Source organism: Adiantum capillus-veneris, chromosome 12 (genome assembly GCF_014529385.1).
Source record: "Adiantum capillus-veneris isolate H3 chromosome 12, ASM1452938v2, whole genome shotgun sequence".
Taxonomy (NCBI): domain Eukaryota; kingdom Viridiplantae; phylum Streptophyta; class Polypodiopsida; order Polypodiales; family Pteridaceae; genus Adiantum; species Adiantum capillus-veneris.
The window spans coordinates 142,184,930-142,209,994 of record NC_140942.1 but is presented as its reverse complement, the minus strand read 5'-3'; the positions used below and the strand labels follow the sequence as shown (position 1 = coordinate 142,209,994).

Below are 25,065 nucleotides of genomic sequence, written 5' to 3'. Positions count from 1 at the left end.
ATCCACGTCTACAGGGCTGACATGGATATTGATGACTCATGCAAACATGGGGGTTGCAAAGCATTGGAAGCTTGATTGAGTAGACCGCACTTGTGCCCTAAATCTCTTTGCCCTTGATTGTAGTGATGTGTACAATATCTAGCAAAACCCATAGGGCAAAGTGTTTATCAAGCAGTAGAGACCATCAAAGTGTTTTTGAAGTGGGCCGTTCGGATCCCTCATCCACGTCTACAGGGCTGACATGGATATTGACGACCCATGACATGGGGGTTGCAAAGCATTGGAAGCTTGAATGAGTAGACTGCACTTGTGCCCTAAATCTCTTTGCCCTTGACTATAGTGATGCGTACAATATCTAGTGAAATCCATAGGGCAAAGTGTTTATCAAGCAGTAAAGACCATCATAGTGTGGAAAGGTAGTGGGGACATCACATCTTCCTTTTGGCTCTTTGGCATCTCTAACTAGAAAATAATATTTAAAAACTGCCAAAAGCCCTTCTGTAGTTCGGGTGATTGGGCAGAAACAAGTCTTGGCATGCCTGTATTGTAGTATCCTTGGAGAGCTGCGAGTATGTATGTGTAGTCGGCTTCAAAGACTGGACGCTTGTCATCCCCATCACATGACCAATTCATGTCGTAGTAAGAGTGTGGCGTCGTACTTTTGGAAAGACATTTAGAAGCTCATGTAACATACCTACAGGTACATCGTCTGGTAGGTTAGCATCAACCAATGCTGTTAAACCTAGTTTCTGTAGTTGATCGCGAGAGAGGATGTTGCGAAGAGATGGACTAGGTGGCTGTCAATGAAAATTTAGGGAGAGCTTTGCCTGGCGTTTTGTTTTTGCAGGCAGGGTGGTCTCATGGCTCACTAACTTGAGTATTGCTCTTCCTTTTACCTTTGGGATCTTCTTCTTGTGTGCTGGAGTTGCCTGCTCCTAAGCCCGAATTCAAATCCGAATCCTATGCCCTGTAACTTTCGTCACTTGGGGCACTCGAAGTCATGCCTGTAACGCCATGGCTATTGTTGTTCGATTCTTCTTCATCTCTGTAACTAACATGCCTTTCAACAGGGCAGGCGTCTTCCTCAAGGCTTCCTTGCGTGACTGCCTGCTGCCGCTTGCCATTTAGACACGGATCTAGTGCAAGCATGACCACAAAAGCTTACATACAACACTCTTAGATGCTATCAAAGCCCCGCATTAGTACACGTGGAGAGATTTAGAAATTGTGTAATCTTGTTGTCGTGCTCCGAAATCCTGTACATGACCTTTTTTGAAATTCAGTTAGAACAAGTAAGGTCACCAAGTCTGGATTGATTTAGCATAGGGGCGAGTGGAGGGTGTATAAGGGTGAGAGGGGGGTGGGTAGGGGAGAGAGAGAGAGGGGGGGTGGGTAACGGCGAGAGAGAGATAGAGAGATGGTTAGGGATGAGGGGGGGTGGGTAAGGACGAGAGAGAGAGAGGGGGTGGGTAGGGGGGAGAGAGAGAGAGAGAGAGAGAGAGAGAGAGAGAGAGAGAGAGAGAGAGAGAGAGAGAGAGAGAGGAATGGATGGGGGCGAGGGGGGAGGGGTGGATAGGGGCGAGGGAGAGAGGTTTCTAAGGGTGTTGTCTCGCACTGCAGAGCAGAGAAGCTTGAAGATTTTAAACAGTCCAAAGTTCAGTAAGCTCCCACACCACTTGTCTCAAGTTCTTATCAAGAACTCTTCCCACAAGCAGCCCCGGAACCACTAGGGAAGTTCTTTATAGAGTTGCATGGCCAAGACAAGACCAAGCAATGTATGCAAAATTCAATCCAGAGATTTTGAAAACTCTAATAGCTTCAAACCATGCATTCATACAAACTTGTTTCCATATTTTTCTCAAACTCTCTGCATTCACACTTGCATGGTGTCACATGCACATCTAACCCTATGTGCATGTGGACAAGCTACTTCATGACAAGGGTTCAGTTAGTTTAGCAAGCAAGATCAGCCTGCATTTTCATTTGCAAGCAAATCAGCCAGCGTTTTACTTTTGCAGATCCAAACCGGCGACAGTAGAACACAGTAGAAGCCTAGTGTTTTGCTATAGACCTCAGATTCAGCCTAGCGTTTTTACATCAGATTTTCAGCATGGCATTTTTGCAAATTTCCGGCATGAAGACATCCCCTGCATCAACGTTTTCAATTTTCAGCGTCTAGACTCCGCACCGCAAGTCCCAAACCTCGTAGATCTCACCTTCCCGCAGCAGATCCTCGCCGCACGGTCAGGTCAGAAAGAGTTTGTAGATTCAGCCCAGAAAATGCAGATTTCAGCATCTGCGTTTTCAGCGCGTCATCATCACATCGTCGTCATCGCCGTCGTCACCGACATAGAGTCAGAATTCAGCAGATAAAGATTTGCAGATTTTAGTCCTTAGCATTTTCAGATTTCAGCCCGTCTCGTCGTCGTCCTCATCGTCGTCGACATCGTCGGCAAGTCCATAGCTTTGTAGAGATTTGTGCAATCAATAGTAGACCGCTCTCGCCATAGAGTGCCTTCGGAGGAGGGTTTGACAACATTCTGGTGTCGTATTCTTCTCTCTCTATCTCTCAGTCTCAATACCTTCATTCACAATGTTTATCCACTTTGTTTATGATCACTTGCACTCTCTCACTAAAGGAACGGAAGGCTCTCCCTTCCGTAAGTAAAAGGAACCTTGAGCACAGTTCGGAGCACTCATCTTGAGCAAAGTTCAACATTCACTCCCGCTGCGCCTTACATTGGTATCAGAGCTTTGGCAGTGCTCTGTGTCACTCAAGGAAAGAACCACAAGAATTTTTTTTTGCTTGTTGCGGTCGCACGTAACCCAAGTTCTCTTGGGTGTGTCGATTCCTAATCGTGTTTTTGAAGAGTGACAGGAAACCCAAGAAAGAAGGGCTTGTCCAACCTCCCTTGTTTCTCTTTTCACTCATTGAGAGTGGACCGTGCACTTAGCGGCCGGCCAATCGACGTGAGGTGGGAAAAAGCAACCTTGGTGTGAGCGCAAGGCCGCTAAGGGGTGCGCCCGTAGGAAAGTGAAGAGCTCGGGTAAGAGAAGATCCTTCTCTAACACAGATTGCAAGCTAAAGAAGAATCTCAAGACCCTCAAGAAACTATGGACTCAAGATCCTCAAGAACCTCAAGAACCAAGAACCACAAGAACCCAAGTTCCTCGTGAACTTAAGAACCCAAGACTCCAGTGTATGGTCATTACCCGAAGCGGAATGGATACTTTGCATGGAGGTGATGCGCATGGCAGTGGCAAAGAAGAATTTTCCCCATCAGGAGGTTTTCTGACCCTCCCCTTCCCCATATACGCCAAGGATTGCACCACATCCTATGGAGGCTTTGGTCAAATCGATGATGGACATGATGTTACACCAAGAAGCGCAACACGTTACCTTGGAGCGGAGTGCCAAGAAAGACACGATTCTTGGGATCGCGAGCGTGAACGAGCACGCTTGGTGGTCGAGGAACGAAAAGAAAGAAAAGCAGAAAGAAAGGCCGTCTTGGAGCATGAGCTTGGGCAAGCACGCTTGGTGGCCTAGAAGCAAAGTGCAGCCTTGGAGCGTGAGCGTGAGCAAGCGCGCTTGGCGGCCGAAGAGAGACGAGCGGCCTTGGAGGCCGAGCGTGAGGTGCAGAGAGACCAACGCATACAAGAGTTGGTCCAACAAGCATAGTTACCCGGAATGGGGAATGGGAATGGGAACGGGAGGGTCCGGAATAGGACGAGAACGGTGAGGAGAAGGGGGGACCGGAATGAGAATAGGGCCGGAACGGTCAACTAAAGTAATGCTTGAATTACCTCCATTCAACTTAGTCCCAAATCAACTCTTTAACAACCCCGAAACTGCCCCCAAATCTACCTTCAAACAACCCCAAATATGTCCCTGAAACAGCCCCAAATCTGCCCCCAAATCCCTACTTTTTCCCGTCCCGCCCCGCGCTCCGCCATTCTGCGTCACGTTCCGTCCCATTCCCCCTTGTTGTGGAACACCGTTCCGGTTACACCCTGTTCCGGAATGGTGCTCCATTCCTGACTCCATTCCAGGAACGGGACTCGTCCGGAACGCCGTTTCGAAACGTTTGGGCTGTGTTCCGCCTATTCCTTGTTACACTGCCGACAGGTACTCACCTCGAAGTCCGAGCCGGTCAAAGAAGTTGGTGGTTGATCAAGTGGCATAAGCCGAGATTCGGACTCCAACAACCCCGTCACCGAGAAGTTGACTTTCAGTAAGTATGACGGTAAGATGGATGCTAGTGTTATTCATTCTTGGTTGCATCAATTTAATGCTTATTTTGCGACAACAAAGAAGACAGGAAATAGAAAGGTTTTGAAGGCAGCTATGTACCTTGCCGGTGATGCCATTAATTGGTACCACGCATAGCAAGAAGCACAGGTAACCGTGCACCTAGAGGAAGCCGAGGAAGGCACGCCTCTTTCTTTCAATTGGGCCGACTTTTTAAAGACAAGCTCAAGGCGCGGTTTATGCCACCACAATACCTAGCGCGGTTGAAGGAGGATTGGCGCAACCTCAAGCAGAATGGTATGCCAGTCATGTCCTTTTCTAACCGTGTTTTGCAGCTCGGCACCCAATTACGCAAATCAGATAATGAGCGCAAAAAGGCTTTCCTTTTTGGATTGGACGAATATATCAAGTTTGATGTAGAAGTCTTCGACCCCGCGGATCTCAACAAGGCGGTAGCAATTGCTCTCTCCCAAGAGATGAAGCACAACAAGGGCAAGCCTAAGCAGAACAAGTCGTCTCAAAGTACCTCCTAGACTTCTCAAAACCCTCAGAATGGTAAGCACGGTAACTCTTCTAGCCAATCTTCCTCTAATTCTTGGGAAAAGAACTCTAACAATGAACCTAAAAGGGTAAAGCAAACACAATTGCTAACCTAAGCTCACTCCAGAGGAAAAGGCAAAACAAGGAATTTTAGGAGGATACATCACGTCGGAAGAACAAAGCATTTATTCTAAGGAAGGTCGTTGTTTTCATTGTCATATCAAGGGTCACATACAAAGAACATGTCCTAAGCTTGACTCTAATGAATCTAAAGAACCCACTTCCTCTGTCAATGCAATAAATGAGAACACGAGTGTGACCCAAGTTTCTCATGATCCTCCCATTGATGAGTCTCTCATTAAGTGTTATGGTCATGTGAAGGGTCAGCATTTTGTCATATTGTTTGACCCATGCAGTATGCATGATTTGATTAGTGACTCTCTTGTCGAAAAAGCCCGCTTGGAGGTTAGCAAGACATCTCCTTTCGAGGTGTCCTGCTTCTCTCCCGGTATGGACTCTCTCATTACGCAAGAGTGTCTTGATGTTTTGTTCACTGTTCAACAAGTGTCCTTCCGCAAAAAAATTGTAGTCTCTTCTCTTTCAGGATGTGATATGCTTTTGGGCATTCGATGGTTTCGTGAGTATAACCCTCTCATTGATTGGGCCGAAAATACGTCACTTTCAATGCCATAAGTGACTCCCATTGTCATTCGTGGGGAGCAAGTTGTTCAATCTTGATCTCTCATTTCTAATGTGCAGGCGAAGATTGGAAAGAATGAGGAGAAAGAGACGCTCTCAATCTCTTCTTTTCCAAAGCACGACACACATGATTTGCATGATAATGATAAGCGAGATGATAAGCATGATGATTTGCATGATCAAGATGTGATTATTCACGAGCATGATGATTTGCATTATAAAGATGTGATTGTTCACAAGGAAGATGGTTTAGTTGATGCTTTTTCTAGTGAAGCTAACCTCATTGCAGATTCGATCAATCACGAAGAACCGATCTTGGCTCTCGAGTCGAGGTCCCAAGAACCCCCACAGGAAGTATTATGTGTTCGAATGATTAGTCAGCACGCATTGTTCGAGTGTTTCATTCGTGATGCTTTCTTGTATTTTAGTCACCGTCCTTATGTGATCCCTTTTCATAGGCATGACATATTGTACGATGAACACGATTCACTCATGAATGAGTACGGATGTATGCGGATTACTCATGGAAAGATGAAACGTTTGCACCCAAGGAATTCACATTCCATGTTTCTTCCTTGGCATGACACAATATCCGAATGAACACAAGAAGGATTGAGCATCAAGCATCGGCATTTCCATTGTGATTTGCCACAGTTGATTGATTTAGATCAGAAAGTCAAGATTCGACCCCATTGTTTGTGTGTGTTTGATGAACGGTTTGGCACTCCGTCTCTATGTTCATCTCCATTGCATGCACAGTCTTTTCGAAAGACTAGAATTTTTCCAGTCACTTTTCATGGAATGGGTATGTTCATGTTTTTGTGTTGGAAGTGGTTTCAGGAATTTTCATCCTCGGAGATTCTTGAAGAAGGTAGACGCATGACTATAGACGAAGTTGAAGCATTGAAGGAGCCGCATATGACTTTGAGTCGCTTTCAGTGCGGTCCAAAGAAGCAAGCGTTGCATACCTTTATGAAGTTCAAGTATCGCATGAACCACGCGTCAGAGTGGGCCGAAGAAGAGTCCTTCCCAGGATTCCAGACGTTGTTGGCGATCTCCCTTGACGCCATACAGTTTGGTACTAGTACCTCACTTTGAAAAGGAGGGGATGTCACGTGCACATCGAACCCTATGTGCATGTGGACAAGCTACTTCATGACAAGGGTCCAGTCAGTCTAGCCTAGATGGTGTTCTGGCACCTTTGTGAGTCTGTTCACAGACCGTGCATGCCCAGTCACTTAGAGTAGATGCATATCCTCTGGTCGAACACAACATGATCATCGGCATTACCACTAGATTCCATCAAGAGCATTTTACAGTGCAGAAAATCTATTTTGCCTATTTTTGCCATTTTTCACTTATTATTTTTAAGCGACTTTTGTTGGGAAACTATGTAGGGCAATTCAATCAAGCAAGTATATAAGAAACCCTAGCGCTAGCACTTTCTTGCAGAAGAGGTAGAGGACCAATCACCACCGTCATGTGCAACTTCTCAACAAGAACAACAAAGAAACCCTAGCGTTTTCAAGCAAGCAAGATCGGCCAGCGTTTTCTGAGCCTAGCGTTTTTACAGCAGATTTTCAGCATGGTGTTTTTGCAGATTTCCGGCATGAAGACATCCCCTTCATCAGCGTTTTCAGTTTTCAGCGTCAAGACTCCGCACCGCAAGTCCCAAACCTCGCAGATCTCACCTTCTTGTAGTAGACCCTCACCGCACGGTCAGATCAGAAAGAGTTTGCAGATTCAGCCCGGAAAATGCAGATTTCAGCATCCGCGTTTTCAGTGCGTCGTCGTCGCATCGTCGTCATCGCCGTCGTCACATAGAGTCAGAATTCAATAGATAAAGATTTGCAGATTTCAGTCCTTAGCGTTTTCAGATTTCAGCCCGTCTCGTCGTCGTTCTCATCGTCATCGACATCGTCGGCAAGTGCATAGCTTTGTAGAGATTTGTGCAATCAATAGTTGACCGCTCTCGCCATAGAGAGATGGGCCTTCGGAGGAGGGTTTGACAACATTCTGGTGTCGTATTCTTCATTCTCTATCTCTCAGTCTCAGTACCTTCATTCACAGTGTTTATCCACTTTGTTTGTGATCACTTGCACTCTCTCACTAAAGGAACAGAAGGCTCTCCCTTCCATAAGTAAAAGGAACCTTGAGCATAGTTCGGAGCACTCATCTTGAGAAAAGTTCAACATTCACTTCCGCTGTACCTGACACATGGACACAAGCATGATCACATTTGGCTTCATGAATATTATATTTGTACAAGGATCAAACATTGCCCTATAGTGGGTAAGACCATCTTTAACACACACCATTTGCACAAAATTTGATTTGTATGCCATGCCTTCATCGGCATTTACTTTGACGACTTTGACGACACACTTTGAGGGGAGGATAAACATCAACAACACCAACACTTTGTAGTCGACACTGGCAACACAAAATGTTTTAAGATTTGCAGTAGGCATTCATGTTTTGACCTCCGACATGGGAGGAAGCACCATTTGTATTTGACCTACCACCTACTTGTCTACCATTCTATAGGGAAGGTGTATTTTGGCCTATATCCTACTGTTAAATTCTCTAGGGAGAGGCATTTTGTAACTTGTTCCTACACCCTGCTGTTAACTTCTCCAAGGGAGGACACTTTGTACTGTTTGGGTGCTACTATGACACACACAGGGAGGCTTGCTAGGGGGTGTGACACATCCGCACCACGAATACTATTATGCTCGTGAGCTTATTGACGATGAGGTTATTGTGAATAATCTTCACTCAAGCTTTTGAGAAGGACTAACTACTTCGACACCTTCATCGAGGGGGGGTTGGCCCTTGCCGAACATAGAACATCTTTGGGTGATCTTTGAGGGGAGTGTTGGTCTCCATCTCTCCGTTTTGCCAACGATTGTTATGTGCTGCACATCTTTTGTCACGTGCACATCTAACCCTATGTGCATGTGGACAACAAGCCAGAGTTACCGAGGAACGCCCCCTAGCCCCCGTCCTGGCGTTCTGGGGGGCAGTTCCCTTCCCGAACGTTCCGAGACGTCCCGGAACGTTTGACGTTCCGGAACGTTTCGGAACGCCCCCAGAACGTTCCGGAATGCCCCTGGAAAGGCGTTGACAGCTACAAACAAATTTGGCAAAAATTGAAAAAATTGAAGTAAATGTTTGGGCTTTGTTTTGAAGTGTGCAAGGCCTCAAGGACTCATAAAATGCACCCCCCTCCCCCTTTCTCTCCACAAGCTAATCCTCAAGGCTCAAGCTCTCTCCCTCTCACACTCTCAAGATCTCTCCCTCTCAAGACTCACTCTCTCAAGGCTCAAGGCTTCACGCCTTCAAGCTCTCTTCCTCTCCCTCCCACTCTCTCAAATCTCTCCCTCTCCCTCTCTCTCTCTCTCGAGTCTCTCCCTCTCCCTCTCACTCTCTCTCTCTCTCTCTCTCTCTCTCTCTCTCTCTCTCTCTCACTCTCACATCATCATCTAGTCATAGCAAGGTTGAATGGTCTTCAAAACGAGTTTTTTGTGAGTATTAGAGTCAAAGCACTCTAATACTCCTTGTATTTAAACACAAGGAGCTAAAAATGCACTATTTGGGTGTTTTTTATACCTCCCGTTCCGCGCCGTTCCCGTTCCGGACCCCTAGCCGTTCCCCCGTTCCGCAGGGATCCCATCGCCGTTCCCGTTCCGCGTTCCGGGTAACTATGCAACAAGCTACTTCAGGTCCGAGGTTCAGGTCAGCTTAGGAAGTGTTCTGGCACCTTTGTGAGCCTGTGCGCAGGTCCTGCATGTCCAGGCACATAGAATAGTTGCATATCCTATGGTTGCACACAGCATGATCATCAGCATTACAATCAGTATCCATCATGAGCATTTAACAGTGCACTGAACCCATTTTCCCTATTTTATCCATTTTTCACTTATTATTAATAAGTGACTTTGTTGGAAAACTGGGTAGGGAAAATTTGCTAAGCTCTATAAAAGAAACCTAGCGCTAGCACTTCCTAGCAGAAGAGGCAGTAGGAGTTCACCAACTTACAATGCACTTTCTCAGCAAGACTGGCAGCTGATCTAGCGTTTCCAGCCAACAACAGATCAAGACCAGCGTTTTGGCTTTAGCTTCAGCCTGGTGTTTTGCAGATCCCAGATCAGCTTGGCATTTTTGCAACTTGTAGATCAACATTAGCGTTTTGCAGATTCCCGGCGATAGATCAGTCCCTAGCATAAGCATTTTCAGTTTTCAGCACTTAGACTCCGCAAGATCAGCCCTAAACCTCGCAGATCTCATCTACCCGCAACAGATCCTTGCCGCACGGTGAGATCAGCCAGCGTTTTCAGTTTCAGCCCACTGCTTGCAGATTTCAGCATCTGCGTTTTCAGTGCATCGTCGTCGCCATTGCCGTCCTCGCCGACACAGTGTCAGAATTCAGCAGATTTGCAGATTTCAGCCCCTAGCATCATTTTCAGGCCGTCTCATTGTCGTCGACATCATCGGCAAGTCCATTGCATCTAGACCATTGTACCAGATTTGTGCAATCAAAAGCATAAACCTCTCGCCATAGAGAGGGGGGCCGTTGGAGCAGGGTTTGACAACTGTCTGGTGTCATATTCTTCTCTCTCTTTACGTGCCATTATCCGAGCAGAGCTAGCGTCCCCCCCCCCCCCCCCCCCCCCCCCCCCCCCCCCCCCCCACTAGTGGTTGAGGCACTCACCATATCAATCTCCTTCATACACCACATGTGGGAACTTCCCAGAGACAGATATGCCCACCTTGCACTTGAGTCCTCTCGACAGTTAGCCATGCAGGGAGATACAACATGCTGGTATGGGGAGATGACATCATGGTTTCAGGCGCATGGGTTCATCATAAACAGGTTGCCACCCTTCCAGTACTCACTGGATGCACCATCTCTCACTCTTGCACAGTCCGAGATCACTAGGCTTATCGGCCAAGACTTGACTCAGCTAGACACGAGGAGGACATGGATACAGCCAGCACAGGAGCTGGGCACGAAGATGGCTTTCTATAGAGAGCATCTTCTCTAGCTTACGGAGGAGGGTTTTGTGACGAGATGCAGATACATGGACACCCACTTGTCTCATGGGATACGATGTGCGATTGGCCAGATAAGCACATCTTCTCACCAAGTGCGGATTGAGACTGGGAGATACAGCGGAGTACCAGCAAAGGCCAGGACATGCCCCTTGTGTGACATGGAGCTTTTGACAGAGTTGCATTACACACGCCGTTGCCCCGTCTACTACGAGATACGAGGCCGCTTCCATTGCTTGTTTAGAGAGGGTTTTGGACCACTCTCCAAAGTCATGGGATACGAGGATCAGAGATGCTTGGGTTTGTTCTTACTCGAGCTGCGCAGACACAGAGATAGCCTGATGAGTGGAGAGGCTAGCCAGTCTTAGAGACGGATCACAAATTTCTTTAGAGCAGACATTGGATAGCCGGAGGAGCTACTCTCACAGCAGAGCTCACATTCATCTCACACCAACGGCACATTGATCGATCGAGTGATTGAGCTAGGGAGATCTAGACGCCCACAATTGCGGAGGACTACACAACATCGACGGAGGTTGCATAAAAAGATGGATCACTTTGGCCAGGGATGCAGGACGCCCGGTCAGACTACTGACCATGGAGGAGATTGATGAGATCCACCAGCGACCGATGCTGGATCTCGTGTGATTTAGCTATTTAGCTATCCCAGCCAGCTGCTTACTGTGCTTAGTTCACATCGAGCAGCTTAGGATTCCATAGTATTTTTGTTTTGTTATGTTGTTATTTTGTTACTTTGACTTTGTATCAGATCCACCACATTGTAACTTTCTTGTCTCATAGGTCACTTTGGCCTTTTGAAGACGTTAATATAACATTTCATTTCATTTCTCTCTCAGTCTCAGCACCTTCATTCATAGTGTCATTTACTTTGTTTATGATCATTTGCACTCCCTCACTAAAGGAACGGAAGGTTCTTCCTTCCGTAAGTAAAAGGAACCCTTGAGCACAGTTCGGAGCACTCATCTTGAGCAAAGTTAAACATTCACTTCCGTTGCACCTTACATCTCTTAAGGCCCCCTTACGAAGATAACTCTGGTGGGAACCCCAGGCTAGAGAGGATGAGCTCAATTTGGGGCTTGGATTATTAAAAGATGGTTTGGGTCCCGCTTGTGGGGATTGTGAATTTTGGGTGGTTGCTTTACTTTATGAGTGTTGGTCGACGTTAGTGATGGGTAAAGTCAATGCGGTTTGTGGACAAAGTTATTGTGGTTCAAATGCAGCATGAACCATGGAACATGTTTCCTCCACTTAATATGAATGAAGAGCTTATGCAAGTTGAAAGGCATATGGGTGGGAAGCATGGCTTGCCGGCTCAAATCGTATTGCTTCGAAACTTATAGGTGAACTTCTCGATGTCTGTCGCGAAGTTTTGATGGGTGAGAGGGTCTTAGTAGGAAGAAATCATGAGTGGGACGTGCAAGCAGCCCATTTCTTGTTGCCATGTCACCATCGCATCAGACAATGTACTTGACATATGGTTGAGAGTAATTCTTTGGTAAATTAAGTACATGCATCTGATGGTGCTAAACCTTTTTGTAGTGATGTTAAAGTAGTATTGTCACACTCTCACTCCAGTATTGATCAGTCATGCATACCTGTTTTTCCTTTGCAGCCGATCACATTGCATTTTCAATATCTCAATTTGTCAAACTAATGCTTCGACAAAGTTAAAGCGGGGCACTCTAACAATCGCAGACTTGGCAGGGTTTGAAAGGGAGAAGAAAACAAAAAATCAAGTACGTTTCCAACCCTTCATTTTTTTCTTTTGGGCTAATGCTTTCAAAGAGCTTTTTACTTTGAATTTATGGCTTGTTATTAAAATTTTGCATTGTGGAATGCCTTGTGTTACATTTTCAACATTGTTGCCATGCAAACACTGTTTTCCATACACATATGGAACGTGTTCGCCGTCAAAATGGCGTTTCGCATCTATTACAAATAAGTCTCCAATAAGAACGTGTATTTCCTGGTTTAATGCTCTGTTCTGTATGGCTTAGATGCATCTGTGTTGCATTCATTCTCGTTTGGTCTGTGTAGAGTTATGTTTGTATTGCTATGGTAAGCAGGTGTTATTTAAAATTCTTTGGGCATGCTCACTTGCTTATCTTTATTTTCACGTTTCTTTCCTGAAGTGATACAAAGCATATAATCTTGTTTGCATGCACATTTGTTTATCCATAGTTGCTTGATGGATGAATAATCTTATCATGTTAAAATGGATATACATTTATTAATCCTTGTATGTTCCATTTAGTGACCACACATATTTTTACAAATTTCTTATACAGCCTAATGGCTATACACATGGATTGATTCTTGTATCAGCCACATCCTGGACATGCAATTTTGTACATGTTTCTAAAAAGGAAGGCTGTAGAAAAAGATGCAGTTTTTTGGTCAGGATTTCATTTGAAAAACCACATACCTTCCCTTGCATCCCTTCACAAGGAAAGAGAAAAACTGACACTTAAAAAAAATAGGGGGCTCCTGACAGAATCAGATGCTAGAAAATGGGAATTTGATAAAGTGATGACTAGTACACTTATGATTCCTGGGTAATTCTAATTGGCCGGATAATTCCAGCCAATATTTGGATGGATGAAGATAGGACAAACATAATTTAATAGGCTCATGATGGAGACGCCACTAGGATGATAGAATACAATGGAATGGATGGACCCATAAATAGGCGGGATGTTTGGATATGGGATGGAAAGATAACACAACCCGTAAACAGTTTTCAACGAGTGACAATTTTATATCTACTTCATAGAGTACGCTTGCTGATATAATGCAGCAAATTGGAGAAATGGGCATTTTACTTTTACCTTCAATGAAAATTTGCAAGCCATTCATGTTTTTCATTTCTACACATACAGGGAGTTCGCCTAAATGAAAGCAGTTTTATCAACAATACCTCCATGGTCTTTGGCCAGTGTCTGCGGGTAAGTTTTCATTCCATTATATTGGGCAAGATTATAGAAAATATTTTGAGCAGAAGTAAGATTTTATAAATGCTTTCAGGTCAAAAGACTCGCTTTTTGTTGAATTAAGAGTGTGCTTGATGACAAATAAAGAGGAGCCCTTGAATTATAAACCACCCTTCTTACTTTGTTGTGAATTCAACAGGCTCTGCTCGAGCATCAGAAGAATCCAAAGAAGACTATGGAAAGGCACTTTCAATACTCAATGGTATGTAGATAAACCTACTTTTGTGCAGAGATGGCTTTGTGCTCCTGTTTACAAATGCAGCGTCTTGTCTCCTGCTGCAGCTTACAAGGTATTTAAAGCCCTACATGGAAGCCCATGGGAACATGACACTGGTAAAACGTAATGTGTAATTTGTTTCTATTGTATGCCAGGTCATTATGGACTCTTTAGTGATTTTTATTTTATAGAAATCAATGATTTATTTTCAGTGTATGCTTTAAACTAATCCCTGATGTTTTTAATTAATTCAGATTGTTAATGTAAGTCCATGTGAGGAGGACTATCTGGATACTTCATTTGTCCTGAGGCAGGTTGCTCCTTATTCAAAAATCAGGTACACTTGCCCTCTCTGGCCTCTTTTATTGTGGCTCTTTTGTCTGCTGCTCTTGTTGCTTTCTGTTTATTATGAAGGCAAAGAGCCTTACGCTTATTTAATCATTCCTCCTTGATTGTCTCCCTTTAATATATAGGGTTGTTTCAATGCTGACCAAAGAAAATTGTGAGGGATTGAAAGTCGAGAAAAGGAGTTCTTCTGGTGCAGAGAGGCAACAGCCTGCAAAGAAACGAAGGAAGGTTGAATATTGTCTTATTTTCTATGTGCAATGTTTGGTGTACTCTGATTATTGAGCATATGTAACTCTTAACTCAGGTGGATAGTTTAATGATCAAAAGCATTGGCGTCTATGATCTTTCTGAAATAGGGAAATCAACAGGAGTTTCGTCAGGTATGACGTTAAAATTTTAATGCTATCCATTGACACTCTAAAGGTTATTTTAAGCAAGGACTTGGGCCGCAGATAATTGTTCGCAGGGGCAGTTCAATGAAGTATGTACTAGCCAAGGAGAAGGAGGAGACCTTCGTGTCAATGACAGCATGGAAGCTATTACAACAAGCAAGGAAGTTGCTTCACCTACAAATACACTAGGAGTTTGGAAAGCTAACCTTGTGACCAAGATTAACCACATTCTTATCCAAGAAGGCGTGAAAAACTGCGATCGAGTATCTCATGCAATTGTAAGGGTTTTAGACAATGGAGGACATGAGCATGCTTCAGAGGTAATTTTCTCTGATTTTGAGCTGAAACCTATATCAGTGAGTTCTTGATTGTTATACAATTAAATGTGAGTATATTTTTTTGCAATACCTTGAAGTGCAGGCTTGTGGACCTGCGGGAATTATTGTCTTACTTGACTTTGCTATTTAGTATCCAGCAGTGAATCCATGTGCGACACATGCTCTTGCTGCTAGGACGGAGCATGCTTAGATTGAAAAAGCTTAGCAGCTGCAAAATTTCTTCTTAGCTGTGCCCTCTACTTTTGTGCCCATCGTGTTGGCTGAAGAAATAAATTTCTGGATGTGACCTTTTGTTGGCATCTCTTATCCACCTCATTCTATTTCGGAAGGACGTTTTTGGATGAAGACTGATGTAATGGAAGGAGTGCAACAGCAAATCAGGGCATCAGAATCCAAAAAAGAATACAGTTACCTGTACTTTCTTTCTACCTGCATGGAATTCAGTTCCTTGGCAATGATATATAGATACCCAGAAAACAATAAAGCATCAAATTCTGTTGATTTTGTGGTTCATAAATTTGACTATAGAAAGATTCTTTATCGTACATTACAATTGACATTGGAACTAAGCTGTGTGTAGACATCTGAAAGCTTCGGCATAGCTGATATCTGTTTATCGAAGTAGTGATATGCAAGACCCACTAAGAGATTAAGCACCTTTTTGATAGAAAATATAAAAATTGGAACTCTAGTGTCATGTACACATCTCCTGATATCACATATATTCTATGATGGGAATCCAAGATATACATGCTTCCGGAAATGTAGCGTTGGGCGATTAAACAATCCCACCAACCTGGCTACGACACATATATCAAGCATAGAATTCTTCTAGTGTACTCTTGAGCACAAACTTCTCTAGCTAAATTCTGTATGGAAAGAGTAGATACAATTGCTTAACTACTCTCTTGAGCATCATGAACCATGCTCTTGCCTTGCTCCAAAAAGGCTGCATCAAGTCACTGTGGGTTCCATCTGAAAGGCTTCAAGATACAATTGCAATAGCTGAGGTGAATCAACCAATTCAGAGTCTTCCATCCATTTGGCATCTAACGATGGATAGTTTTTGAATTTCACCAAATAGCGTCTTGCAACTTTTCCTCTAACCTTTCTTTCTTTATGTGCCAATATCTGTTCAAGAACAAGGATTTCATCCAATTCTTCCACTTCGGGTTGTTCCTCATCAAGCATATTCTCTGGCACATCACCAACAAAGGGCCTTAGAAGGCTGACATGAAAAGCATTATGTATTTTCCAGCCTTCTGGTAGCTTTAACCTGTAAGCTACATCGCTTATCTTTTCTGAAATCTGAAAAGGACCATAATATCGCATACTGAGCTTAGGAAACAAGTGTTCCTTGCCTTTCCTTTTCCTTAACCTGGCCTTTTCAAAGCGCAAAAGTACCCAATCACCAAGTGAAAATACAAGTTCACGACGGTGACGATCAACAGCTTTCTTTTGCTTAGCCTAAGTCTTCTCAAGAGCAATCTTTATCTTCCTGTATGTTTCATCCATATCTTGCACATACTTATCTGCCTCAAATATCTTGTCCTTAGTCTGCAAAATGGGCGGGACTTTCTTTCCTCCTTCCACTATCTCAAATGGTGCCTTACCTGTTGACGTATGCGTAGTGTTATTGTAAGCATATTCAACCAATGGGAGATGGTGTTCCCAAGTTGCTTTGTGCTCTGAGACATAACATTTGAGCAGGTCCAAGACAATAGAATTTGCCTCTTCTGACTGTCCATCAGTTTGCGGATGAAACGAAGAAGAGAACTTGAGCGTAGTGCCCATGTTCTCAAACAATGCCTTCCAGAAAAGACTCGTCATACGTGGATCCCTGTCACTGACAATTGACTGAGGCATCCCGTGATATTTAAAGATATTGCTCATGAATATCTTGACCATGTGTTCTGGCTTCATCTTCTTCCTAACAGGAATGAAATGGGCCTGCTTTCTGAACCTACAAATGATAGTCCAAATCCCATCATTTCCTGTTTGCGTCCTTGGAAGATCAAAGATAAAGTCCATTGCTATACTTTCCCATGGCCTATCAGGGATCGGCAATGGCTGCAACAATCCCGGTTGCTTTTGTCTGTCAAATTTGACTTTTTGGCATACTAAGCATGATCTTACAAATGTGTCAACATCTTGACGCAAAGTTGGCCAATAGAAGAATGCCTCAACCCCTTTCACTGTCTCATCAATTCCACGATGTCCAGCATAAGGTGGAGCATGACTTTCCATCAAAATCTTTGGCCGTAACTGTTTAGTAACGCATAACTTTCCATGTATCATGAGAAAGTCATTCTTAAGCATATAGTGCTCATGATGTTGCCCATCAACAAGCTGGTCATAGATCCTTGCAAAATCTGAATCTTCAACATATTGTGTCTTCATTTCGTCTAGTTCACAATGGTACGGAATTGACACTGCTGAAATTTGGGGCTTTCGTGACAACGCATCAGCCACCAGGTTCTTTTTCCCTTGCACATGCACAATCTGAAAATGGAACATTGACAAGATGTTTGCCCATCGCATGTGCTTCTCAGACAACTTCGTCTGTGTGAGAGCATGAATTACTGTCAGCAATTCTTTCTCATAGACTTGCAAGTTCCTTTCAGTCTTCAAAAGAATTCTGCTCTCATATGCGACTACTCGGCCATTCTGCATTAGAACTGCACCAAGACTATGGCCACACGCATCACATTGAACCACAAAAGGTTTAGAAAGATTTGGCAAAATGATTACCGGATCTGAAGTCAGCTTCTCTTTCAAGTGTTTGAACGCTAAAATTTCCTTGGCTGTCCACTTGAAAGTAACTCCTTTTCCTTGCAGTGCATGGAGTGGAGAAGCAATCTCAGCAAAATTTCGGATGAACCTCCTGTAATAGGAACATAAGCCTAGAAAGCTTCGAATGTCATGTACGGACTTCAAGTCTGGCCATGACCTATTTCCTTCCACTTTAGCGGGATCCATGCGTACCCCATCCTATGAAACAATGCGCCCAAGGAAGTGAATCTCTTGCAAAAAGAACTCACTTTTCTTCGCATTAATGAGTAGCCTATTCTTGCGTAGCTCATTGAAAACTGCGGTCAAGTGATCCCTATGCTCCTCTTTAGACTTTGAGTAGACAATCATGTCATCAAAGAAGGTACCCACGAAGTTTCTATGTGGTCTAAAAATTCTGTCCATCATTCTATTAAATGTGGCAGGAGCATTTGTGAGACCAAATGGCATGACAAGAAACTCATAGAGACCAAATGTTGTCCTGAATGCAGTCTTATGGACATCTTTTGGTCTAATGCGTATCTGATGATACCCGCTCTTTAGGTCTATTCTTGTAAACAATGACGCTCCCTCAAGCCGATCAAGAATGTCATCTATCCTCGGTATGGGGAACCTGTTCTTGATGGTATTCTTATTCAAGGCGCGATAGTCAATGCACATGCGCCATGAAGCATCCTTCTTCTACACTAAGAGTACAAGCGAACAAAAAGGGAATGAACTGGGCTGAATCAGCCCCTTCTCTAAAAGCTCGTTGACCTGACCCATAATCTCTTTCTGTTGGGCTGCACTAACCCTGTATGGTGGTCTATTCGGTGGACTAGAACCTGACACAAGATCTATAGTATGATCCTCAGGTCTCTCAGGAGGTAACTCCCCTGGCAAAGAGTCCGAAAAACAATCATTGAAACCACTCAAAAAAGTTGACCTGTCTTTATCTAAGGTAGACAAATTAAATACAACTTGAGGTACTTCTTTTGCAAAGATCAAGTACGCAGAAAGATGATTCTTTATTATAGATGAAATAGTAGAAGCAGAAACAACCGGAACAGACTCGCCTTTAAGCTTTACATCAAGGACATGAGTCTTTCCTCTATGTACAAGGGTAATATTTTTGTTGTAAGTATCCACCATAGCATGCAACCTGTAACACCATGGGATACCCAATAACACATCACAGCCCTCAAGCGGCATAATATGAAATTCTTCCGCATCCACATAGCTCTGAATGTGCAGACGAAGCTTTCCCAGAATGGGAGTAACAGGCTCTGAATGTCCTGGGCATGCCAAACCTGCTTCACCTGTCATACCCATCTCCTATGCACGAATGCCCAACTTTGATGCCAATTCTGGTGATATGAAATTTGCACGGGCTCCTGGATCAAAGAAAACCAGCACTGTCTGGTCTCTAACTTTGCCCCAAGCTCTGCACAGCTCCGTGGCATCTGTGTTTGGCTGATCTCCAACCAAATCTGGAACAAGTCCTGCACTCGGCTTTTGGCTTCTTCCCTTTATGGTCTGACTTGTCATCCTTATCCTGTGATTTCTTCTGTGGGCACTCATTTGCAAAGTGTCCTTCTTGTTCACAAATGTAGCATTTCTTGGCCTCCCTAAGAGCTTTCCTTTCTTGAAAAGTTTTGCCAGAAAAATGCCTTTTTTGTCCTTGTCCTCGTTTCGAAGAAGATTTAGATTGCTTCTTGGACGTATCAGCTTCTTCAGTGGAGGGCTTCTTTGCAGGAGACCCAGAAGGCTTTGCTGCAACATTGCCCTTGGCTGAAAACTGTTTGCCCTGGGCCCCTTTCTTGTGGCTATTAAATCCATCGGAATCTCCCTTCGACAGATTGTTGGCCACTCTTGCATTCTCTATCAATTGAAACATATTCATGACAGTAGTCTTTGTGCAGTACTCCCTGATTTTCTTGGGCAATCTGCAACAGTACTACTCAATTTGTTCTGACAAAGGCAATGTGTGCCCGATCATAATAGTGCGATAATTCCCAGGCTCCATGGGGTCTCCTGATTTGAAGATAGGTACGATCGTAGATAGGCTCCAAGTGTTCGGTAGGCCCTCACACATGGCACGGTTAAACATAACTGCTAGAAGCTCTGCTAGTAGGTCTTTGGCATGCATGAAATGCTCAGCTACTAGGCCCTCATGATCATATGCTCTCCCAGTCTTCATCCTGTCAATAGCTTTCTTCACCATCTCAGCGGTGAAAAAGACACATGTATGTGGGCATGGGTCGGGGGGGTTGGGGAGGGGCGGCTGTTCAGGTACTGTGTACAGAGATGATGCGTACTGACCCCAGGTCTCTGTGGAGGAAATAGCGGGGGGGGGGGGGGGGGGGGGGGGGAGTGCTCGTGAAAGATCCGCCACGCCTCACGCGAGTCTTGACTCATGAATAGCTGATATAGATCCTGCCCGAGTCGGGCCAAAAAAGCCCTCGTCTTCTGCCGCACCAGGTGTCGAAAGTCCATCTGTGACTGTCTGTGAGTGACGCCCCCCAACAACACCTCCCTCTGAAGTCTGGCTCTAGTCTGGCGGCACTCCTCATCGTACCAGCTGTTCTGAGGCATGCTCCCAGATCGGCGGCTCTGCTCAGGCTGGGTGTGTGGGTATGCTTTCGCTGCTGCCTCATGTAATGTCTGTGTCAGTATAGTAGTTAGCTCCTCCAGAGGTCGCCCCGGGTCCTCAGTGCATAGGCGTCTGTAGATTCCGTCCATGTATACAGAGTCCGTCTCCCTTGTGAATGTGTAGCGAGTGGGGGCTGCTACTCGTTGCCTGTGTGCTACACTGAATTGGAAAGAGATGGTCATTGACACCAGAGCATGATCCACTGCCACCCCTACCGGTCTGGGCCCAACTGTGAGATCCTAGATACTAGAGATGAGATTCGGTTGTGCCATGACATAGTCTACGGTGCTGGCTCCATGTCTATGTGGGAAGCAAGTGAAACCTCCCGCAACAGGAAATCTCTGTAGGCCGTTCAAGATGGCCAATCCATGTGTAGTGCCCATGTCTGTCAGGTGTCGCCCATACTCAGTACATTCCATATCGTGTGATAGTCTGGAAAGGCCCGTATCTGCCACATCTATCTCTCTTAGCATCTCCTCTGAAGTATCATAGAACACTGCCTGGTGATGGGCAGTCCTAGCATTGAAGTCCCCGAGGATGATAATGTCACCGTCCCTAGAGAACTCCCATATGTCATCATCCAAAATAGAGTAAGGGGATTGTCCCCTAGGTGGTGCATAAACTGATGTACTCGGGGGAAAGTAACAAATAGCTAGATAGAGGTATCTGCCTGTCTCTGCTTTCAGTATGACCCACATGTACCTGGCCTGCTCGTCCCTGCGGGCTATATGTATCAGTGGCTACAAATCCTCTCTAAATAACACTGCCACTCCTCCCGAGCCCCGCCCTCTGTGCTCTGAGTGTGTCTCTTGTCTGTATGCTGTCTCCCACCTATATCCACTGATGTGGGGCATGGTGTGTCTCAGAGTAGAAGATGATGTCTCTTCCAGTAAAGCTATCCTCAAAAGCATCCACATCAAGACGCATAGATCCATTGCAATTCCAGGCAGCTACTTTGAGTGTGGTCCCATAAGTCTCGCACCGTCATGTGGAGCGTCGCTCCAGTATTACTACTTTTCCGTCTCGGTAGAAAGCGATCTTGCCTTTCCCTCTTGCTGCTCTAATCTCCGGCATTACTTCCTGCATATGGGTTATCTGCGAGAGGGTGAGATCGTCCCCAAGAAAGATGCCAGTCTCCTTAAGAGTTGGTCTTTTCTTCAAGAAAGACTTCTTTGCTTCCATGGAGGGAAAACGAAGGATGAGTGCTCTTTCTTTTGAGGTTTCTTCACTGTCGCCATTTTTCTTTATGTTGCCTACCCTCCATGCCCTTGTGTGTGTCGGCTCATGAATCCCCATCAGGGCTGTGAGTTCTTTTACTTCTTCGTCCACATTGCCTTTGTCTTTAAGACCGCAGATTCTCACATGTAAAGCGCGCACCCTTCTCCTCTGCTCCTCCTCTAGTGTCTGGTTAATGATGTTGGGTGTGGACGTGGGCGTTATCTCCTTGTCTTTCCCTTTCTTGGCCACCTTGATCCATTTCTCGGCTTCGTCCGCCTTCTGTTGGGTTTTGGTAGGAACATCCACCCAAGAAGTCGTCATTTCTTTGTGCTGTTCTTCTCCCTCTTTGATGGCCCGTACTTGTTCCTTGATCGTGTTGATTTCTTCAATTACTGAGGGTTGCAGTTCGCCCTCTTCCAGTGTGTTTCTTGATCGGGCTTCGGCGAGTTCTTTCTTGAGTTATGCGATCTCTTCCTCTTGGGTCGTTACTCGGTCTTCCAGCGTGCTTATCTTGCTCTCTTGGATCAGCACACATCCTTCGAGAATGTTTATTGTGCCCCAGAGATTGCGGTTCACCTTGGTGATGGTCTCCGTCATTTCCTCTTTACATTTTCGAATGGCATCCTCTAGGGGGTCGGCTTTATCGTTTGTCTTCCTCATGCTTGATCGTTGTCCGCAAGGGGGGGGGTTTAGATGCACGTATGCACCCACACTAGCAGCGGTCTCGGTGAGTGGTAGAGCGGAGGCGGTACGGCCCGGGGGTGAAGACGTTAGTTACGAGAGAGGGGGGGGGGGGGTTGGGAATGGGTATGGTATATATACGGCCCGAGGGTGAAAACGATAGTTACGAGAGAGAGAGAGAGAGAGAGAGAGAGAGAGAGAGAGAGAGAGGGGGGGGGGGGTGGGAATAAGTATGAGTGGGGGGAACGGGGGCTAGCACCCAAAAAAAAAAAAAAAAACCCTAACCACTCTCTTGTACTTTGAACTGATTAATACATAAAGAAATACCGAAAGGGGTGCCAATCTTTGGGGCCAATATCTTTAGGCAGGGAACCGGGCCAATGCAAATTTATTGTGAATTGTGAACTGTTTTGGAGTGGTTATTTGGTGCTGTTGTGATTGATTCTTGACTTGGAGTGTCCAAGTCTGTTACAGTGGTATCAGAGCACGGCCGATTTCTCTTCTATGGGAAATCCGATCCCCAATTTGTTTTTCGGCGGCACCAATGGCTTCACGCAAGGTGTCGACTCCCTCTGCATTCGGAGATGCGGTCAGGGATCACAACGAAGATTCTGACAGAGTATGGCCCGCCTCGCCCTACTCAGGCAGAGATGAAGTGTCGTCAATTGATCGGCGATGCAACAAAGATGATGCTCAGTGTTGCGAAGGACCCAAAATTGGCAAAATATATGAGCGAGACTTCTTTTCAGGAAGTGCATGCGCAGTGGCAGAAAACCACAACACCACCCCCGAAACCCGCTCTCAAGAAACCTTTTGCTCACAAGACATATACAGAGAAGGAATTAGAAGAGGTGGTTGATGCAAGGATTGCTCAACTTTTTGACGCGCAGAAGAAAGTCAAAAAGCACTGCAAAAAGCAGAAGAAAGGCATTGACTTCCCGGGTTATTTGGGTCGTCAATTGACATTTGACAAAGCAAAGAAATAGAGGAAGCGTGTCCGATTTGAAGAAGTACCCAGTTCTTCTTCTTCTTCTTCTGACAGTTCTTCTAGCTCTTTAGATTCGAGCAAAGAAGACAGAAAAGGCAAAAAGTGAAGCAAGAAACAACGCTTCAGAAAGGGCAAGAAAAAGGCAAAGAAGTCTAAATCTCGCCCAGTGAGTGACAGTTCTACAGAGGACTCGTCTACAGACAGTTCAGACTCCGATGATGGAAAATTTTATGCGAACAAGAAGAATATTTATAAAGCCAACCAGTATGACTTTTTGGAAGATAAAAGCAAGAAAGTCCGCGAGTTTAAGGAAGGTGGACAATCGATTAAATTTGACACTTTTTCAGGATACAAAGATGCTTTGAAAGCTTTGTCTTTTATACAACAGTTTGACATCGCTTTCGCGGGAGGACGCTACTCAAAGCACTCCAAGATTCGGAGAGATGCCTCTAACTTAATGGGAATGCTCGAACTTGGTGGTCCACGCTTCTTTTAAACAAGATTGCGCCAGTTATATGACTGAAATTTAAGAAGCTTTTTATTTCTTCTTGGCTGACGCAAGAGTATGAACGCGATATACGAGCTGCTTGGAACCATCTTCGGATGACCAAGAGAGATACAGTGGATGCTTACTGTGAGAGATTTTGGAGCTCTTTTCTACTCGCCTCTTCATTCAAGAAGATTTCGTTCAGAGAACAGATTGAGCGGTTCACCTTGGGTCTACCTACAGAGATCCGAGATCACTGCTTGGAATAGAAGTCAGCTTCTTTTCAGGAGTTGACGAGTCATGCGAAGCGAAGCTTTGCCATTCACTCTGGCAGTCAGACTTACCCCAGCGATGAGGTCATGACACAACGAGCCGAACAGACTTCTGGGAATGAAAGTAGAAAGAGAAAGAGCAACCCAGAGAAGAAGGATGCATGACCCAAGCTTACTCCTCAGGAGAGAGCTCGCTTTATCAGAGAGGGGAAGTGCTTTGGATGCGGGGAACATAGACATATCTCCGCGAAGTGCCCTAAAAAGGCACACAAAGAACAAAATGATAAGGACGACGACATGCCTGAAAGTTCGAGAGCAGTTGAGGAACATGGCAGAAAAGGCAAGATGAAAACGGGACTGGTTCCAGATTGTGTGGGTACCGATCCCAACACCATGGACGAGAGTACAAAAGTTTGCCGAGCTTGGGGTAAAGTGAAAGATCAAGAGGCCTTGATCTTCTTTGATGGAGGAGCCAAGGCCAACTTGTTAGGTGTAGCAGAATGAATGTTTGAACTTTGCTCAAGATGAGTGCTCCATAATGTGCTCAAGGTTCCCTTTTCTCTTATGGGAGGGAGAGCCTTCCGTGCTTAATGAGAGAGTGCAGTGAACACAAACAAAGTGAATGGACACTGTGCGTGAAAGTGTATGAGACTGAGAGATAGAGAAGAGAATACGACACCAGAGACGTTGTAAAACCCTCCTCCGAAGGCCCCACTCTCTATGGCAAGAGTGGTCTACTTATGATTGCACAAATCTCTACAATGCTTGGACTTGCCGACGATGTCGACGACGATGAGGACGACGACGAGAAGGGCTGAAATTTGGAAACTCTACAGGCTGAAATCTGCAAATCTTGTATCTGCTGAATTGTGACTCTATGTCGATGACGACGGTACGACAACGACGCGCTGAAAACGCAGATGCTGAAATCTGTGTTTTCCAGGCTGAAAGTGTAAACCTTGTGGAAACTGACCGTGCGGCGATGAACTGTTGCGGGAAGGTGAGATCTGCGAGGTTCGGGGATTCTTCTGCGATGTCTAAAGGCTGAAAACTGAAAACGCTGGTGTTGCTTGAGGTTCCGTTGCGGTAATCTGCAAAACGCTGAGGTTGGTCTGCAAATCAAAAACGCTAGGGGCTGAATTCTGTGC

At 45.1% G+C, this 25,065-nt stretch overlaps 1 protein-coding gene across 3 annotated transcripts in view; it reads left to right on the top strand.

Annotated features, from left to right (window-relative positions):
• Positions 1-25,065, top strand: part of LOC147446617 (ATP binding microtubule motor family protein) — a 131,121-nt gene that overhangs the window by 12,078 nt on the left and 93,978 nt on the right. For all 3 annotated transcript variants that reach the window (XR_015189898.1, XM_086525818.1, XM_086525817.1), the window contains exons 5-12: positions 12,177-12,300; positions 13,444-13,509; positions 13,694-13,756; positions 13,837-13,887; positions 14,026-14,108; positions 14,245-14,347; positions 14,424-14,499; positions 14,572-14,831. Coding sequence is in view for 2 of the 3 variants with exons in the window: in XM_086525818.1 (XP_086381944.1) it covers positions 12,177-12,300; positions 13,444-13,509; positions 13,694-13,756; positions 13,837-13,887; positions 14,026-14,108; positions 14,245-14,347; positions 14,424-14,499; positions 14,572-14,831 (826 nt within the window). In the remaining variant the exon portion in view is untranslated. The remainder of the gene's footprint in view (positions 1-12,176; positions 12,301-13,443; positions 13,510-13,693; positions 13,757-13,836; positions 13,888-14,025; positions 14,109-14,244; positions 14,348-14,423; positions 14,500-14,571; positions 14,832-25,065) is intronic.